This window comes from Salvelinus sp. IW2-2015, unplaced genomic scaffold (genome assembly GCF_002910315.2).
Source record: "Salvelinus sp. IW2-2015 unplaced genomic scaffold, ASM291031v2 Un_scaffold2546, whole genome shotgun sequence".
Taxonomy (NCBI): domain Eukaryota; kingdom Metazoa; phylum Chordata; class Actinopteri; order Salmoniformes; family Salmonidae; genus Salvelinus; species Salvelinus sp. IW2-2015.
Window position 1 is genome coordinate 8055 of NW_019943859.1, and position 20634 is coordinate 28688.

At 43.4% G+C, this 20634-nt stretch overlaps 2 protein-coding genes across 4 annotated transcripts in view; one reads left to right on the plus strand and one right to left on the minus strand.

Annotated features, from left to right (window-relative positions):
- The first annotated feature begins 3898 nt into the window (after positions 1-3898).
- Positions 3899-20634, plus strand: part of LOC139025355 (perforin-1-like) — a 57479-nt gene continuing 40743 nt past the window's right edge. The window contains exons 1-4 of one of the 3 annotated variants that reach the window (XM_070440443.1): positions 3899-3982; positions 4259-4422; positions 5074-5193; positions 5394-5659. In XM_070440443.1, coding sequence (XP_070296544.1) covers positions 4270-4422; positions 5074-5193; positions 5394-5531 — 411 coding nt within the window. In that variant the 5' untranslated portion in view covers positions 3899-3982; positions 4259-4269 and the 3' untranslated portion in view covers positions 5532-5659. Of the gene's footprint in view, positions 3984-4258; positions 4423-5073; positions 5194-5393; positions 5660-20634 lie in introns of those variants that run through there. The other 2 variants (XM_070440444.1, XM_070440445.1) reach the window with 2 other exon arrangements.
- LOC139025354 (perforin-1-like) lies at positions 13854-15531 on the minus strand. Its single transcript, XM_070440442.1, has 4 exons — positions 15404-15531; positions 14697-14862; positions 14186-14305; positions 13854-14080 (listed from the first exon to the last, which is right to left on the minus strand). Exons 2-4 carry the CDS (start codon positions 14850-14852, stop codon positions 13943-13945), a joined length of 414 nt encoding a protein of 137 aa, XP_070296543.1. The 5' UTR covers positions 14853-14862; positions 15404-15531; the 3' UTR covers positions 13854-13942.

A 20634-nucleotide genomic window follows, 5' to 3' on the forward strand; every position in this document is an offset into this window, starting at 1 on the left:
AGCTCCTAGGGTTTGTGGCTCTCCTTTATTCTTCACAGAGTTTAAGTTACAGAAACATCTCAACTGTTCAGAGGAGACTGTGTGAATCAGGCCTTCATGGTCGAATTGCTACAAAGAAACCARTACTAAAGGACTCCAATAAGAGAAGAGACTTGCTTGGGACAAGAAACACAAGCAATTGACATTAGACCGGTYGAAATCTGTCCTTTAGGTCTGATGAGTCCAAATTTGAGATTTTTGGTTCCAACTGCCTTGTCGTTGTGAGACGCAGAGTAGTTGAATGGATGATCTCCGCATGTGTGTTTCCCACAGTGAAGCATGGAGGAGGAGGTGTGATGGTGGTTTGCTGGTGACACTGTCAGTGATTTATTTAGAGGCACACTTTACCAGCATGGCTACCACAGCATTCTGCAGCAATACACCATCCCTTCTGGTTTGCACTTAGTGGGACTATCATTTGTTTTTCAACAGGACAATGACCCAAAACACACATCCAGGATGTGTAAGGGCTATTTGACAAAGAAAGAGAGTGATGGAGTGCAGCATCAGATGACCTGGTCTCCACAATCACCCCACCTCAACTCAATTGAGATGGTTTTGGATGAGTTGGACCGCATAGTGAAGGAAAAGCAGCCAACAAGTGCTCAGCATATGTGGGAACACCTTCAAGACTGTTGGAAAAGCATTCCTCATGAAGCTGGTTGAGAGAATGCCAAGAGTGTGCAAAGCTGTAATCAAGGCAAACGGTGGCTACTTGGAAGAATCTAAAATCTGAAATATATTTTGATTTGTTTAACAAATGTGGGGTTTGAGACACTGTGGCTTGTAGGCCTCTCCAGGCCTCGCACCCACTGTGGAATTTGGTGGACGTTCGGTGATGATCTTGGGGTGCTTCAGCAAGGCTGGAATCGGGCAGATTTGTCTTTGTGAAGGACACATGAATCAAGCCACGTACAAGGTTGTCCTGTAAGAAAACTTGCTTCCTTCTGCTRTGACAATGTTCCCCAACTCTGAGGATTGGATTTTCCAGCAGYACAATGCTCCATACCACACAGCCAGGTCAATCAAGGTGTGGATGGAGGACCACCAGATCAAGACCTTGTCATGGCCATCCCAATCTCCAGACCTGAACCCCATTGAAAACCTCTTGAATGTGATCAAGAGGAAGATGGATGGTCACAAGCCATCAAACAAAGCTGAGCTGCTTGAATTTTTGCACCAGGAGTGGCATAAAGTCACCCAACATCACTGTGAAAGACTGGTGGAGGGCATGCCAAGATGCATGAAAGCTGTGATTCCATCAAATATTGATTTTTGAATTCTTCCTGGTGAAACTGGAGMTGAAACTGGAGGGCGCGCAATTCAAATAAATAATCATAAAAATTATGGATATTAAACATTTAGGTACATATACGTGTCTTATATCGGTTGAAAGCTTAAATTCTTGTTAATCTAACTGCACTGTCCAATTTACAAGAGCTATTACAGCGAAAACATGCCATGCGATTGTTGAGGACGGTGCCCCACATCAAAATATTTTTACACCAGCATAGGTTTCCTAAATTCACAAATAGTGATTAAATATTCACTTACTTTTTGAAAATCTTCCTCTGATTTGTCATCCAAAGGGTCCCAGCTATAACATGTAGTGTCGTTTTGTTAGATACAATCCATCTTTATATCCCAAAAAGTCTGTTTAGTTGGCGCCATCGATTTGAGTAAACCACTCGTTCAACTTGCAGAGAAAATAATCCAAAAAACTACCCCTAAACTTTGTTTCTACAAGTCAAAATACGTTTCTATTTAGTCCTCAGATACCCTTAAATGTAATCAAACTATAATATTTCTTACGGAAAGAATTATGTTCAATAGGAAACCGATTTTAGCAGGTGCGTCCTGTCTTCATGGGGTGCGCAAACACACATTTCCAAGACTGTGTACCTGTATCTAAAATAGATATTTCTTATTCGTTTTTAAGTTACAAGCCTGAAACCTTGAACATAGGCTGCTGAAACCCCGCTGAAACCCTGCACCCAGGGAACAAATGTTCTGTATTTTCAGGCTCCGGACTATGGCCTGTCATTGGAGGTTCCGGACTGTGGCCCGTCGTTGGAGGTTCCGGACTGTGAAACGTCGCCGGAAGCTCTGGACTGGGAGCTGTCGCCGGAAGCTCTGGACTGGGTACTGTCGCCGGAAGCTCTGGACTGGTATGTCGCCGGAAGCTCTGGACTGGGTACTGTCGCCGGAAGCTCTGGACTGGGTACTGTGTCGGAAGCTCTGACTGGATCTGGTCGCCGGAAGCTCTGGACTGGGTACTGTCGCCGGAAGCTCTGGACTATGGAAGCGCACTGGAAGCCTGATGCGGGGTGCCGGAACTGGTGGTACCGGGCTGAGGACGCGCACCTCAGGGCGAGTGCGGGGAGGAGGAACAGGACGTACTGTACTCTGGAGGCGCACTGGAGGCCTGGTGTGTGGTGCCGGAACTGGTTGTACCGGGCTGGGGACACGCACCTCAGGGCTAGTGCGGAGAGGAGGCACAGGACATACCGGACTGTGGAGGCGCACTGGAGATCTGCAGGTAGAGCTGGCACAATGCATCCTGGCTGGATGCTCACTTGAGCCCCGCAAGTGCGGTGCGCTAACACAGGACGCACTGGGCTATGCAGACGCACCTAGACACAGTACGCAGAGCCGGCGCAGGATATCCTGGTCCAAGGAGGTCTACTGGAGACCAGGAGCGCTGAGCCGGCACCATCCGTCCTGGCTGGAGGCCCATTCTAGCCCGGCAACTGTGAGGAGCTGGAATAGAGCGCACCGGGCTAAGAATGTGAACTGGAGACACCGTGCGCATCTCTGCATAACACGGTGCCTGACCAGTCACACGCTCCCCACAGTAAGCACGAGGAGTTGGCTCTGGTCTCCAACCTGACTCAGCCAATCTCCTTGTGTGCCCCCCCCCAAATGACAAATGACAAAGTACAGAACAGTAATAGACAAGGAACAGCATAAGATATTACATAAAATTCAAAATATAAAAATAAAATAAGATTTATATATAGGAAAGTCAACCAAGAGWCAAGAAAAGTAATATTTGTGTGTGGCGCCACAGAGAGAGGAGAGAGAGGGGTATGTTCTGTAGTCAGTGTATATTGTCGCTGTGGGAGTGACGCATATTATAATAACTTAATTAGCTCTGTAGTCTTCTGTACTTCTTTAATACAAAAAGTTTATTAATTAGATCTTGGAATATGAACCACAAGTGGATTCACTGCATTCATAGTGATTGAGAATAAAACCAAGAGGTTTTACGACTCATCCGGTTGATAGGGCCCTGGGATGAAGCTTCTATTGAAGCCAGAGACAGTGTTTGTATGTGGCGCCACAGAGTGAGTGATATAACTGTAGTGTGTAAAGGGTTTGTCCCACATTACACCCTATTCACTTTATAGTGAGCTACTTTTGACCACTAGTGCACTATATAGGGAATAGGGTGCCATTTTGGGACTCAAACACGGTCACTGTAGGAGTGGTCCTTATAATACCACTCCTACTGAAGCAGTGGGCTGTGTGGCGCCTGTTGTCTCCTAKAGATAGTGATCAATGGTATTACTGATGAATTACATATTCTATGCAGTACTATTTACCATGTCCACCCTTAGTAATGTCCTCACCCTTACCTAACTGTTTATTCACTGGGCTGGCCTTTTGACATTATCTGGAATACAATTTGTTCAATCAGCATTTCAAATAGGATCAGAATTTGTTGTCACACCTTATAGGCTTCCATATGTCTCTTGGTAATATAGGGTGTGTTCTCATTGGTTATGTCATCATAAGTAGTCCTACATACCATCTGTGGGTCATCATACCTCCMGGGGGGGGGGGGGGGGGCTGAGATCTTTATAAACAGCTAGATGGCACAGTAAGGACCATCAGCAGTTGGGTGACTAGAGAAGACAGACGTCCAGCTCAAGAATATCCAGGTAAGACATGATCTGTTGTTCTGGTGCTGTTCTTCTGTTCTTCTACCTCTCTCTCTCTCTCTTTCTCACCCTTTCTCTCTATTGTGTCGCTGTCTGTCTGTCTCTCTCTATCTCTTCCTTCACTGGTCTCTTAATACTGATAATATGTTCTGAACTCTATTTTCACTCCACCTCTCTGAATACAGTTTGTAGTGTTAGTTTCAAGCTCTTATGGACAGGTTTATACCTTCCCCTCCCTTCCTCCCCTCCTCTCCTCTTCTCTCTCCTCTCTCTCCGACAGTGTACCATGGCCTCTCTCTCTCTGTCCCTGGGACTGCTGGTGCTATGCACCCTGGCTCTTGTACACTGTGACCTGTATGACGGCCATGTCAGGGTGTGGGGCCTTAGTGCCTCCAACCTGAAAGGAGACCTCCTCTCCCAGCCAGACCCCTACGTCAAGGTGAATTGATTACATTTTCACCTGTAATGACATACCCAAATCTAACTGCCTGTAGCTCAGGTTCTGAAGCAAGGATATGCCTATTCTTAGTACCATTTGAAAGGAAACACATTGAAGTTTGTGGGAATGTGAAAGGTATGTAGGAGAATATAGCACGCTAGATCTGGTAAACACAATACAAAGAAAAAAAAAAACMTTATTTTGTATTTTTTTGTACCATCATCTTTTAAATGCAAGAGAAAGGCCATAATGTATTATTCCAGCCCAGGTGCAATATACATTTTGGCCACTAGATGGCATCCGTGTATGGGCAAAGTGTTAGACTGATCCAATGAACCATTGCATTTTGTTCAAAATTTTGTATCAAGAATTCCCAAATGTGCCTGATTTGTTTATTAATAACTTTTTATGTTCAAAATTGTGCACTCTCCTCAAACAATAGCATGGTATTATTTCACTGTAATAGCTACMGTAAATTGGACAGTGCAGTTAGATTAACAAGAATTTAAACATCAGATATGTCTAGGTCCTGGGAAATGTTCTTGTTACTTACAATCTCATGCTAATCGCATTAGCCTACGTTAGCTCAACCGTCTCGCWGGGGACCCACCAATACTTAATAAAGTCTACTGACAACATTATCTTCTTTAGGTGTGGTGCGGCCCAGCCTTCGGTGGCATGAGCAGCATTCTGAATAACCAGGCCAACCCCACCTGGCCCGGCGAATTCAACTTRGTAGACATCATCCACAAGTCTGTCCTGAAGCTGGAGGTGAGTTTCCCCCCCTTACTATGCAAAGCACTTTGAGCACTGGAAAAGCACTATGTAAATCCCATCAATTATTATTATGATGATGATGAGTATAATGAGGAGGAGGAGAAAGAGGAGGAGGAAGAGTATTACTATTCTGATTATTATTATGACTTTAAAGATTATTTATTATTATGACTATAAATTATTATTATTATTAGGTGTGGGATGATGACGCCGGACCAGATCACCGCCTGGGAACCTGCACCACCACCATCCGCCGAGGAACACACACTGAGACCTGCCACCTGAAGAAAGGCACCGTCTACTACACCTACAGCTACGACTACAGCCACTAGATGGAACAGACTGATGGTTAGATTGTAACCTAGGACCTTTATGACCTTGTGTCTGATTGGTTCTCTCACCCTGTCACTCATGTATTCACTTGCTTAAAACATCAATAAAAAAACGTGTTTTACGGCAAGATGGTCTCAGTCTGGCTTCATGTTTCTATATTGTTTTACACTTTCTCAGAAGAGGTCTTAGATTGGTCCATAGAATATTGAAAGTGATAAATCAATATTTCGACTTGATTTGAGATTTTCTGTCAAAGCCTTTTACAGTATACCATTATTGCGCTTAAACCTACACTTTATATAACTTTTTGTTATTTTAAGGTTTGGCCTTTTTTCATAATCAGCATTCAGATGAATACAACATTTCCCCATGGTGATAATTAAGTCCTTGTGTTATGTTATCTTAAGGATCTAACCTGGGATGACATGGTGGGAAGCTGAAGAACCAACGTCAGCAAAGGAACCTATAATAAACATATTTCTTACTTTGCAAACACAGTGGTCAAATATGTTTTTAGAAATATGACAACATTTGTGACTCCACAGTTTACATTTGTGACCTGTATTTTACATATTTGGGAATTGCTCCACATACAGTGCATTTGGAAAGTATTCACACCCCTTCTCTTTTTCACATTTTGTTACGTTACAGTCTTATTCTAAAATTGATTAAATAAATGTATTTCCTCATCAATTTACACACATTGCCCCATAATGACATCACAATACCCCATAATGACATCACAATACCTCATAATGACATCACATTGCCCCATAATGACATCACAATACCCCATAATGACATCACAATACCCCATAATGACATCACATTGCCCCATAATGACATCACAATACCCCATAATGACATCACATTGCCCCATAATGACATCACATTGCCCCATAATGACAAAGTGAAAACAGGTTTTCAGAAATGTTTGCAAATGTATAAAAACAAAAAGAAGACAGAAATACCTTATTTACATAAGTATTCAGACTCTTTGCTATGAGACTCAAAATTGAGCTCAGGTGCATCCTGTTTCCATTGATCATCCTTGAGACGTTTCTACAACTTGATTGGAATCCACCTTTGGTAAATTCAATTGATTGGACATGATTTGGAAAGGCACACACCTGTCGATATAAAGATCCCACAGTTGACAGTGTATGTCAGAGCAAAAACCAAGCCATGAGGTCGAAGGAATTGTCCGTAGAGCTCCGAGACAGGATTGTGTCGAGGCACAGATCTGGGGAAGGGTACCAAAACATTTCTGCAGCATTGAAGGTCCCCAAGAACACAGTGGCCTCCATCATTCTTAAAAGGAAGAAGTTGGGAACCACCAAGACTCTTCCTAGTGCTGGCCGCCTGGCCAAACTGAGCAATCGGGGGAGAAGGGCCTTGGTCAGGGAGGTGACCAAGAACCCGATGGTGACTCTGACAGAGCTCTAGAGTTCCTCTTTGGAGGTGGGAGAACCTTCCAGAAGGACAACCAACTCTGCAGCACTTCACCAATCAGGCGTTTATGGTAGAGTGGCCAGACAGAAGCCACTCCTCAGTAAAAATCACATGACAGCTTGCTTGGAGTTTGCCAAAAGGCACCTAAAGGACTCTCAGACCATGAGAAACAAGATTCTCTGGTCTAATGAAACCAAGATTGAACTCTTTGGCCTGAATGCCAAGCGTCACGTCTGGAGGAAACCTGGCACCATCCCTACGGTGAAGCATAGTGGTGGCAGCATCATGCTGTGGGGATTTGTTTCAGCGGCATGGACTGGGAGACTAGTCAGGATCGAGGGAAAGATGAACGGAGCAAAGTATAGAGATTCTTGATGAAACCTGCTCCAGAACGCTCAGGACCTCAGACTGGGGTGAAGGTTCACCTTCCAACAGGAAAACGACCCTCAGCACACAGCCAAGAGAACGCAGGAGTGGCTTTGGGACAAGTCTGAGAATATCCTTGAATGGCCCAGACAGAGCCTGGACTTGAACCCGATGGTACATCTCTGGAGAGACCTGAAAATAGCAGTGAAGCTCCCCATCCAACCTGACAGCGCTAGAGAGGATCTGCAGAGAAGAAAGGGAGAAACTTCCCAAATACAGGTTTGCCAAGCTTGTCGCGTCATACCTAAGAAGACTTGAGTCTGTAATCGCTGCCAAACGTGCTTCAACAAAGTACTGAGTAAACAGTTTGAATAATTATGTAAATATGATATTTCAGTTTTTTTAATTTTATAAATTTGAAAAAATGTCTAAACCTGTTTTTGCTTTGTAATTATGGGGTATTGTGTGTGTATATTGATAAGGGGAAAAAACAATTTAATCAATTTTAAAATAAGGCTGTAATGTAATAAAAATGTGGGAAAAGTTAAGGGGTCTGAATACAATCCGAATGCACTGAATAATATGGAATCAAGATTAGGAAATCCTCAGTTTTCCAAAAAATAGGTACAAATGTATAAATCACAATTGCTTTTTGAAATGCATGTCTGATATCCTAGCACCTTTTCTGCCTTTTCTAGCTTCAATTTATTCCTTCCATGCTTGCATTCCTTGATCTCTTTCCTTCTTAACCACTTTTCCTTTCCTCTTTTCGTTGCTTCCTTTCCTCCTTTTCCTTCCCTGGCTTCCTCTCATATCCTCCTTTCCTTGCTCACTTTCCTTCACTGGCTTCATCTCCTTTCTTAGTTCCCTTTTCTTTCCTTGCTCCCTTTCATTCTTTCCTTTCCTGGCTTCCTTTCCTTGGTCATTCCTCTCTTCCATTCCTTCTTTCTTATCTTCTGTTTCTTGACCCCTGTCTTTCCCTTCCTCCACTCCTTTTCTTTCCTCGCTCTCTTTCCTCCTATCTTTTCCTCATTTTCTATCCTTTCCTCCTTTTCTAGCCTCTCTCTGTCACGCCCTGACCTTAGAGAGCCATTTTATTTCTCTATTTGGTTAGGTCAGGGTGTGATGTGAGGTTGGCATTCTATGTTTTTTATTTCTATGTTTTGGCCGGGTATGGTTCTCAATCAGGGACAGCTGTCTATCGTTGTCTCTGATTGGGAATCATACTTAGGCAGCCCTTTTTCCCACCTGTGATTGTGGGTAGTTGTCTATGTGTAGTGGCCTGCGAGCACTACGTAGCTTTACGTTCGTTTGTTATTTCTTGTTTTGTTGGCGAGATTATAAATAAACTAAAATGAACGCTCACTACGCTGCGCCTTGGTCCATTCCTTTCGACGAGCGTGACACTCTCCTCCTTTTCTTGCTCTCTTTCCTTCCCTAGATTAATTTCCTCTCCTCCTTTTCTTGCTCCCTTTCCGTCCCTAGATTAATTCTCTCCTCCTTTTCTAGATCCTGTTCCTCATTTCCTAGCTTTCTTTCCTAATTTGCTTGTTCCCTTTATATCTCTAACTAACTTTACACTTTTCCTTTCCTTGTTTAATTTCCTTTCCTCCTTTCCTAGCTTCATTTCCTTGATCTCTTTTTTTCGTTTATCTTCCACTCTTTTGCTTTCCTCGCTCCCTTTCCTCCCTCTTTTCCTAGCTTCCTTTCCTCTTTTCTCTACTCCATTTACTGGTGTGGAGTGTTTTAGAGTGGCTTCTAATATGTTTTATACATATTTGCATATTGCATTATGGTCAATGGCAAGTGATGACTCTGCAAAATGTGACAACCTCATACGTAAATGGATATTGCATTGAATAGACAAAACATTCAAGTTAAAATACACATAAAACGCATTTGACATTTACTTATAAAGATACTTAAAGAGTTGATTAAGTGGACACTCAAACACAGAGTGAAGAGGCAAAAGTAAGGCATTGTTGACTTTGTATCTTTCAGTTCTGGCCTGTTAATATAGACAGTATGTGTGTACTACAGGTGACCTGCCTGACACATGTCCTTGCCAGGCAGGTAAACAGTCTCTGAAGGGTGACTTGAACAGGGACACTGCAAAGTCCAGGCACGGGTTGTCTTCACTCATGAAGTGAGAGCAGTGTTAATATGTTTAGTACATCCATGATCCTTGTATCCTGGGTATGCCGTGCAGAAGATCATTTGGCAAGCACGTTTCTGGATGCTCTCAAGCTGGCCACCAACTTTTTAATTTTAAAATGTAAATTTTTTTTGAGAACAAAAATACTATTTACACACTATTCATATATACATATTCATATTCTTATAAACAGTAAAGTTACATTAGATCTTTAGAAAGAGGAGAGGCACTATGATACAATATGTTTTTTTACCTCCGGGTTAGGGAGGGTTTGGCCGGTAGGGAGGGTTTGGCCGGTAGGGATATCCTTGTCTCAGTATGTAAAAAAAAAATGTAATAAAAATGTATGCACTCTACTGTAAGTCGCTCTGGATAAGAGCATCTGCTAAATGACTAAAATGTAAAATGTAAAATGTATCTGTTTTTTAAAGATAAAGAGAGTAACCTCCGGGGGCACAACATTAATGTAACAGTAGTAGTAATGTAGAGGGCCCAAAGTCACTACTGTAGTAGGAGGAAAGGAAGGAAAGGGATCAAGGAAAGCAAGCTAGGAAAGAAGGAAATGAAGATAAGAAAGGTAGAAAGGAAAGGAAGCTGGGATACCAAACAGATACGTTTCTAAAACAGTGGAGGCTCCTCAGAGGAGGAAGGGGAGGAACATCCTTCTCAGTGAATATCATACAAATAAAAATAGTGAAACATTTAAAAAACAGTACTAAAGATATTCACATCACCAAATAATTAATTAAAACACACTATTTTGCAATGAACGTCTACATTAGCCTCAACAGCACTCTAGGTTAGCACATTTACATTTACATTTAAGTCATTTAGCAGACGCTCTTATCCAGAGCGACTTACAAATTGGTGCATTCACCTTATGATATCCAGTGGAACAACCACTTTACAATAGTGCATCTAACTCTTTTAAGGGGGAGGGGGTTAGAAGGATTACTTTATCCTATCCTAGGTATTCCTTAAAGAGGTGGGGTTTCAGGTGTCTCCGGAAGGTGGTGATTGATTCCGCTGACCTGGCGTCGTGGGGGAGTTTGTTCCACCATTGGGGTGCCAGAGCAGCGAACAGTTTTGACTGGGCTGAGCGGGTCTGAGCGGGGCTATCTGAGGCATGTTGAGCAGGATTAGGGGCTCTGCAGTAAAATAAAACAATGAGAGCTGCCCTAAACAACAGTATACAAGGCATATTGACATTAGAGAAAGGCATAAAGCAATCACAGGTGTTGATTGGGAGAGCTAAGACAACAACGGGTGAGACAACAACGGGTAAACAGCTAGGACAACAACAACGGGTAAATGGCGATGAATGGTAAAAGAGGGTCAGTTAGCCACACACAGGGCCTGAGTTCGAGGCTGGGGCCGACAGATAAGCAAAATTAAGTACCGTGTTAATGAACAGTCCAGCAGGCATCAGCTGTGTAGCCGAGTGATCATAGGGTCCAATGAGCAGCAATAGATGAAACAGGGAGTCGTTCGGTAGTGGATTACTACGCAAGGCGAGCGGGGGACACGGCGTTCAGGAAGCTAGCAGGCCGGGGCTAGCAGATGGATCAACACCAACATCCAAACTGCAGAGGCTGGTTGAGAGCAAATCGGCCGAATTACGTCAGCAGACCAGCAGACCAGTCATGATGGATCGGCGGGGCTCCGTGTCGACAAAGGGTCCAGGCTAATTGGCAAGAGATGTATTGTAGCTGGATTACTTAATTTGCTAGCCAGGAAATGGGGCTAGCTCGAGGCTAGCTGGTGCATACTTCTGGACAAAGGCGTTAGCCCCAGTAGCCACTCGGTAGCAACCGCCAGGGTTGTGGGTTCAATTCCCACGGGGGGACCAGGGACCAGGATGAATATGTATGAACTTTCCAATTTGTAAGTCGCTCTGGATAAGAGCGTCTGCTAAATGACTTAAATGTAATTAAATGTGAAGACTGTATATTATCAAATCAATTTGTGTAATACGTGTAATTTTATTACGCGATTAAACTAATCATGTAACTTTAATTAGCTAGGAAGTCGGGGCACAACAGGAAAATGTTTAAAGAGTTTCTATTTCCCGAATTAACTCTTCAGATATTTTCATATCTTATTGATTACAGTCACTTATTAATGTATTATTACCTCATCAGTCATATTCTGAATGTCGCAAACCCTTGGATGTCTGCACCAACCCTAGCATAGATCACGAATCAGCAAAATACAAATAATCAAATCAAATCACAGAATCACATAAACACACACACAATTAGTTCACACATGGGTTACTACGTGATACGAAGGAAAAGTCCCTAGCGGACGAAACCGATATGATGGCTTGGTAGACAAAGGAAAATGGATGGGGACCGATCAAGAGTGGGTAACTCTTGCTGATAACTACACTCATAGAAATTGCTAATAGTTTCTATCTGAACAACCGCTCATTCAAAAATAAATTGCAATTGACATATTTACTAGCATATGTCTTGTTGTCTCTCTCTGTGGTCGCCTGTCCATCTGCTGGAGAGTCGACAGAAAAGTCTCTGGTTGTGTTCCCCAGGAGTCACAGTCTGTCTTAGTTGTTATAATGGGTACTCCAGAGTACCATTCAGAACTGTTCTTAGAAGAGATACATTTACCAGACTAAAGTATTTATACATCTGCAGTCTGAATATTTATTCTTTAGTTTATAGAGTTGTAGCCATTTCAATGTGGGGACTTCGTCCCGGCGTTCTCTGACTCTAGTTTTTGAATTGCCAACCACTTCAACATGTAGCAACAGCTTCATTTTTCTGGTCTTCTTAACCATTCAATATGTCTGGCTTACCGTGGCTCTCATTGGCACATAGTACTACTTTTTCTCTGTTGAAAGTTTCAGAGTTCCAGCCTTTTCAACGAGGGATTACCATAAACCTGTTTATACAAGAGTCAGTTGTGAGGCTTGCATCTAATTGCTGTATAAAATGAATGAGAAAAGATGAAACCGTATGTGAAATAATGTAATATGATTTTTAAACTGTTTAAGGAAACTAATTCCCGTCGCAGTTTAACTAAATCATAGGCCCGCCCCATGAGCATAGACATTGATCTGGTGTCATGGGACAGCCACATTCTGCTCTTCCGAATATAACCACCATCTTGGGAATTTATCTTCAGACCATGCTTCTCTCAATTACGAGAGGGCTAAGGTTTGAGTAGAGACCAAGCTTCTCTCAATTACAAGACGGCTAAAGTTTAAGCACATTGCTGAATTCATAACCATACGTGGTTAAACTCTGACTATTGAACCGACAGAATAAGAAAAAAATCTTTGATATGTCTGCAGCTAGGAATCCGGGATCATTGAACGCGAAGACCGACAAGACATCTATTCTATAACATTGCTGAATGTTACTCTGAACTATCCATTCTAACCACGGCAGAGAGAGAGAGAGTGGACAAACTCTAACAGAAACAAACTTTCCAACAGAGATCAAGGCGACACTGGGAGTAAATATATTGCAATTATTCCCGAATGAGTGAGCGTTCATGTGCAAAGGATTAGTATTTCAATTGTCACTTTGTAGTGCCTTTTATCTCAGTCGACCCCCACCTCCCTTGTCCACCGAGCCGCGATACCGGTTTATCCCACTAGGGAAACTACGCTATCATGTCCTTGCATTTGTTATTTAGTAAATAAGTGATTTAAGACAATTGATGGATGACTCAGTGAAGACCGGGTTCGTGCAAATAACCAACAATTTGTTTGGAATGAGACTAACGTGAGGTAAAGAATTCATTAATTGGAAGACTAATTGATCAGATATTAAAATATCTGAAAGTTATCAAACTTATAACCTGAATATTTCTTAGTGCCTGGACTTCCTAGTTAATTACATGATTAAGTTATTTATCATAAAATTCTCTAATTATTATGTGATTAAACTAAGTCTTCAGTTTAATGATGCCAAAGACATGACACTGTCCTCATGAGATCACCAAATGATACAAACTCATGACTGTCCACAGACCATTTCCACATTCTCAAAAATATAAATATTATTTCCTTCTCCAAATTTTGACAATTAGGAGTTTTGGGAAGAATGTCTTTGTTCTCCACGGTCTCTCTCCCTCCATACTCCATGGCAGCAAAGAGAAAGACTTTCTACCAGGATTTTATAACCGTTGTAAAACGTGGGGTGGGKGAGAGAGTGAGCATGATATACACCCAAAAGGGCCACATCGTGACACTGTGAAAGGTAAATGTCGAACGGTCTCAAATCCAGTAGAAATATTGATGATCTCTTCTAATATGCTGTGTACCATCTAAGGCATCTTCTGKGAAATCATTAAACAATTCAGAAACATGATGAAGACAGACTGAGACATCTTGCTGTAAAGCACGTTTTTTAATGCTATAAGGAAGTGAATACGAGTGAAAGAATCAGACTCAAGGTTACAATCTAATCCTCACTGTTCCATCTGGTAGCTGTAYGAGTAGTAGACGGTGCCTCTCTTCAGCTGGCAGGTCTCACTATGTGTTCCTGGGTGGATGGTGGTTGTGCAGGTTCCCATGTGGTGATCTAGTCCAATGATATCATCCCACACCTAATAATAATCATAATAACAATAATCTCTCATCATAATTGATGGGATTTACATAGTGCTTTTCCAGTGCTCAAAACACTTTGCATAGTAAGGTGGGAAACTCACCTCCAGCGTAAGGACCGAGTTGTTAATGATGTTTGCAAAGTTGAACTCGTCGGGCCAGATGGGATTTTCCTGTCTCTTCAGAGTGTTGCTCTTGCCATGAAAGGATGAACCGCACCACACCTGAGGAAGATAATGTTGTCAGTAGACTTRATTAAAAACTTAGTTCTATTACTATTGTGCATTAAATACAAAATTATTTATAATGCATGTACAGTTGGCTCACTTGAAATTAGGAACTAGTATATGCATTTTATAATTAATTTGATTGTTCGTTCATTTAAAAAAAAGATTAATTCACCTAACAAATAACAAGCCAATCACTGACATTCTCATGTTCACATGGCTACTTGATGTCCAAACAAATGACTGTCTGATTATTGCTGTGTCTCTGTCCTTGTGTTATGATGTCTGTCACATTACTTCTTCTGTTTTATCACCTCACCTGCCCGTCCCTCATTTTATTTAACAATGATTTGTTAACTGACTGTTCTGGTTAAATACATTAATTCACCTTGAGGTAGGGGTTTGGTTTTGAGAATAGCCATCCTTTCAGGTTGGCGGCACGAATATCCCACACCCTGATGGGGCCGCCATGCAGGTCATGCAGGTGTACAAGAGCCAGGGTGCATAGCACCAGCAGTCCCAGGGACAGAGAGAGAGAGGCCATGGTACACTGTCTGAGAGAGAGGAGAGGAGAAGATATAAACCTGTCCATAAGGGCTTGAAACTAACACCTCAAACTGTATTCAGAGAGGAGTCAAAAATAGAGTTGAAAGATCAGGATATATTATCCGTGTTAAGAGATTAGTCAGTGGAGGAAGGGAGAGAGAGAGACGGACYCACAGAGAGACATAAATGGAAGACACACAAGAACAATCCTGAAGCAGCATAAATACAGGCTCTTATTCAATTGCAGATAGTGGCTTTCCAGAAGTGTGTTTGATTTACCCACCAGCGTATCCTGGATGGAGGGAGATGATACTTGATATAGAAACTGTCAGTCCCATGGTGTTACACATTCAGTTCTGACAGCAAACTTGGCTGAGAAGTCATCAACCAAACTGACACTTCATTTTCTATATGTGCAAATCTAAAAACGCTTTTAGGAAAGCCACTCACTGCAATCGACTGAATCCCAGCCAAAGTCTACAGCGATAAAAGGTAAGATGGATGCCCTCACAGAGAACAGAGAGGTGGCAGAATAAACTCTTGTCTTACCTGGAAATTCTTGAGCTGGACGTCTGTCTTTCTCTAGTCACCCAACTGCTGATGGTCCTTACTGTGCCATCTAGCTGTTTATAAAGATCCCACCCAGGTGGTATGATGACCCACAGGTGGTATGATGACCCACAGGTGGTATGTAGGACTACTTGTGACGACCCTCCCACTCTGTCTGCCGAATTCTTTCTCTTTGCTCTTGTTTTCCTTAATAGGATGTCGGTGGGCGGAGCTGGGAGGGTCGTCAGCGAAATGGGACACACCTGGACCCAGGTGTGTCCCAGGATAAATGCACCTCTTCCCCATTCATTGAGGAGACTCTCTCCATGCAGACACAGACAGATTTTGGTTGTGGTATTTTTGTGGCCTTGTGGTTTGTTTGCTTTGGCACCTTTCAACACCCTGCATTATCACATTTATGCATGCAAAACACTCACTTACACTACTGATTACACACACCATTGTTAATTGTATTTAGTTAACTTTTTAAAATAAAAATATTTTGTTATTCCTTGTCTCCCTTTTGTTACGAACTTTGAGCCGGTTGGTGACAAGTGGGGGCTTGTCTGTTTGGTTCCTAGACATTTTGGCGTATAGCATTTTGTTGCATTATYAAGGACTAATACTAGTGTCGTTTGGCTTACTAGTATGTGTGTTGTGTTTGGGAGAAAACGTYGAGTTAATGTTAAACTCTGTAGGTGCTTTGTTTAKATCTTTTGGTACAGTTCTTGAGTTTGGTYKCCAGTATTGGTTGCCTTTGTTTTTGGTTAACTTGCCACTGCGGTGGATAGTTCGTTGTCTGCTGTGTTGGAGAAAGTACATTGCTTAGTTTCCAGGCCCCTGCCCAGGCTGCAGACTCTTGCTCTACTCGCTTATGTCTCCACTTGGATTCTCTGCCTCTAACCCTATTACAGGGGCTGAGTCCATGGCTTACTGGTGCTCTTCCATGCCGTCCCTAGGAGGGGTGCGTCACTTGAGTGGGTTGAGTCACTGACGTTATCTTCCTGTCTGGGTTGGTGCCCCCCTCTGGTTGTGCCGTGGCGGAGATCTTTGTGGGCTATACTCGGTCTTGTCTCAGGATGGTAAGTTGGTGGTTGAAGATATCCCTCTAGTGGTGTGGGGGCTGTGCTTTGGCAAAGTGGGTGGGGTTATATCCTGCCTGTTTGGCCCTGTCRGGGGGTATCATCGGATGGGGCCACAGTGTCTCCTGACCCCTCCTGTCTCAGCCTCCAGTATTTATGCTGRAGTAGTTTATGTGTCGGGGTGCTAGGGTCAGTCTGTTATATCTGGAGTATTTCTCCTGTCTTAACCGGTGTCCTGTGTGAATTTAAGTATGCTCTCTCTAATTCTTTCTTTCTCTCTCTCGGAGGACATGAGCCCTAGGACCATGCCTCAGGACTACCTGGCATGATGACTCCTTGCTGTCCCCACCTGGTTGTGCTGCTGCTCCAGTTTCAACTGTTCTACCTGCGGCTATGGAACCCTGACCTGTTCACCGGACGTGCTACCTGTCCCAGACCTGCTGTTTTCAACTCTCTAGAGACAGCAGGAGCGGTAGAGATACTCTTAATGATCGGCTATGAAAAGCCAACTGACGTTTTCTCCTGAGGTGCTGACTTGTTGCACCCTCGACAACTACTGTGATTATTATTATTTGACCATAATGGTCATTTATGAACATTTGAACATCTTGGCCATGTTCTGTTATAATCTCCACCCGGCACAGCCAGAAGAGGACTGGCCACCCCTCATAGCCTGGTTCCTCTCTAGGTTTCTTCCTAGGATTTGGCCTTTCTTGGGAGTTTTTCCTAGCCACTGTGCTTCTACACCTGCATTGCTTGCTGTTTGGGGTTTTAGGCTGGGTTTCTGTACAGCACTTTGAGATATCAGCTGATGTAAGAAGGGCTATATAAATGTAATTTGATTTGTTGGGACATCAGTCCGAGGAGGTGAGTACAATCGGCTGTGTACCTCACTGGGAGATTTGGGTAGGTTAGTGACACTAGCTACCCGAAGCTATAGTTTTTTRCCCRCTSTMWMYSMRWMKGKSYRGTMWRWCWRTMMYYWATYTMMMGSYRYMSMWTWTTMTMWTTTTGTGTGGTGTCTGTGGACTMAGCAGTTGTCTCMGGGGCYCAMCCATGGCTTGGGGGAATCTGCCAGCGTGCTGGGGGGTTTATTTCCTTGCCAGCGGGATACAGTGCGTAATTACACACCGCAAATCCGCACGGKGACTAGGGTTGAGTTACTGTAGGTTTAGGGGAAGACTAGGGTTGAGTTACTGTAGGTTTTGGGYAAGCTCCATATATATCATCTCTCTTCTGTGYTGCCCAGTGTGATTGTCATTTCTCTGGTTGCGGTCTTGGTGTGCTCAGCAGAGGGGATKTTTTTTTTGTATTTACTTCTGACTATGGTMTCTAATGTAGACTAGTTCATTTGCTTTCCATCAGAGGAACTGTTGGAATTATGTACTAAAGAACAGCTGTTGAAGWTTGCSGAACACTACAAGGTTGAAATTAGTGATAAATGTCTATAAAATTCTATTAGGTTGATATTGAAGGCTAATCTGATGAAGAGTGGTGTTGAAGTTACCACTGGGGCAGCCTCTGCTGAGGACTCGCCATCTCCCCGTAACGTTAATATGACCACTCCATCGGTTAGTCCTAGTAGTCTTCTTTTTGAACAGCAGAAAGAACTGCTTCTGTTACAGCTTACCTCCATCGCGACATCCCCCCATCGCGACATCCCCCCAAAGGCCCTTCTGCTAGCTTGCCTGCCCCGGTCTGCTAACTGCTAGCTTGCTTGCTAACCCGGTCTGCTAACTGCTAGCTTGCTAACCCGGTCTGCTAACTGCTTGCTTGCTTGCTAACCCGGTCTGCTAACTGCTTGCTTGCTAACCCCGGCCTACTGTCTGCTAGCTTGTTAGCACCGACCTGCTAACTGTCTGAATCGCCGTGTCCCCAGTCAGCCCAACCACTCACTGGACCCATATGTTCACTTGGCTACGCATGCCTCTCTCTAATATCAATATGCCTCGTCCATTACTGTCCTGGTTAGTGATTACTGTCTTATTTCACTGTAGGGCCTCTAGCCTGCTCAATATGCCTTAACCAACATGATTGTTCACCTCCTACCAGTATGGCGATGCATCACCTGGTTTAAACGTTCTAGTGACTAATCCTCCTCTTATACATTAACTCAATGCCTAGGTTTACCCTCCATGTACTTCACTTCCTACCTTACCTTTGTCTGATACAACTATGCCTTGAATCTATGCTATCGTGTCCAGAAACCTGCGTCCTCTTTTACTCTCTGTTCCGAACGTGCTAGACGGCCAGTTCGTATAGCCTTTAGCTACCCTTATCCTACTTCTCCTCTGTTCCTACTGTGATGGTCGAGGTTAATCTCAGGTCCTGCAGTGCCTAGCTCTTACTCCCTACCCCCAGGTGCTCTCATTTGCTTGACTTCTGTAACGTATAAGCCTTGGTTTCATGGCATGTTAAACATTAGAAGCCTATTCCCTAAGTTTGTTACATCACTGCTTTAGCACATCTGCCACCCGGATGTCTTAGCTGTGTCTGAATCCTGGCTTAGGAAAAACCCCTGAAATCTCCATCCTTACTATAAAACACTTTCTCGAGCAGACTTTTCTAATCGACCTGGCCGGGGTATCCTGGAATGACATTGACCATGCTCCCTCAATAGAGAGGAGCCTGAGTTTTCTTTAAAAGTGCCTAACCACTATTCCTTAAATACGTCCATAAAAAGCGGTACACTTCAAATAATTATATAGTATCTGTGGATATAGTAGTATAAGTCCTTGGTTCACTCCAACCTTAGACAGCACAAAAAATTTCCTGTGGGCGCATTAGATTCGAATAGCCCCGCTGATATTGCAACTTTTCAGGAGAGTTAGGAAAAAATATACACAGGCAGTTAGAAAGCTAAGGAAAGCTTTTTCAACAAACATGTGCATCCCTGTAGTACAAACTCAAAAGTTCTGGGACCTGTAAAAGTCCATGGAGAATCTAAGAGCTCCTCCCCAGCTGCCCACTGCTGCTGAAGGCTGGCGGAACATTACCTGTTTACCAACGATAAATCCACTATAATTGAGAAATCTTCAACAAGCAATCTTCTCTAACGGCTGGCCATGCTTTGCACCTGGCTACCCCTTCCCCGGCACCCTCACAGCAACCGCCAAAGCCCCCCACCATTTCTCTTTCACCCAAATCCAGATAGCTGATTGTTCTGAAAGAGCTGCAAAATCTGGACCCCTACAATGCCGGGCTAGACAATCCTGGACCCTCTCTGTCTAAGATCTGCCGAAATTGTTGCAACCCCTATTACTAGCGTGTTCAATATCTCTTTCGTATTGTCTGAGATTCCCAAAGATTGGAAAGCTGCCGCGGTCATCCCCCTCTTCAAGGGGGAGACACTCAGACCCAAACTGCTACAGACCTATATCTATCCTATCCAGTCTTTCTAAGGTCTTCGAAAGCCAAGTTAACAAACAGATCAACCAATTTCGAATCTCACCGTACCTTCTCCCGCTATGCAATCTGGTTTCAGAGCTGGTCATGGGTGCACCTCAGCTACGCTCAAGGTCCTAAACGACATCATAACCCATCGATAAGAGACATTACTGTGCAGCCGTATTCATCGACTGGCCAAGGCTTTCGACTGTCAATCACCACATTCTTATTGGCAGACTCGACAGCCTTGGTTTCTCAAATAATGTGCCTCGCCTGGTTTACCAAGTACTTCTCAGACAGAGTTCAGTGTGTCAAATCGGAGGGCCTGTTGTCCGGACCTCTGGCAGTCTCTATGGGGGTGCCACAGGGTTCAATTCTCGGGCCGACTCTCTTCTCTGTATACATCAATGATGTCGCTCTTTCTGCTGGTGATTCTCTGATCCACTCTCAGCAGACGACACCATTCTGTATACTTCTGGCCCTCTTGGACACTGTTTAACTAACCTCCAGACGAGCTTCATGCCATACAACTCTCCTTCCGTGGCCTCCAACTGCTCTTAAATGTAAATAAAACTAAATGCATGCTATTCAATGATCATGCCCGCACCTGCCCGCCGCCAATATCACTCCTCTGGACGGCTCTGAGTTGGAATACGTGGACAACTACAATACTAGGTGTCTGGTTAGACTGTAAACTCTCTTTCCAGACTCACATTAAGCATCTCCAATCCAAAATTAAATCTAGAATCGGCTTCCGATATG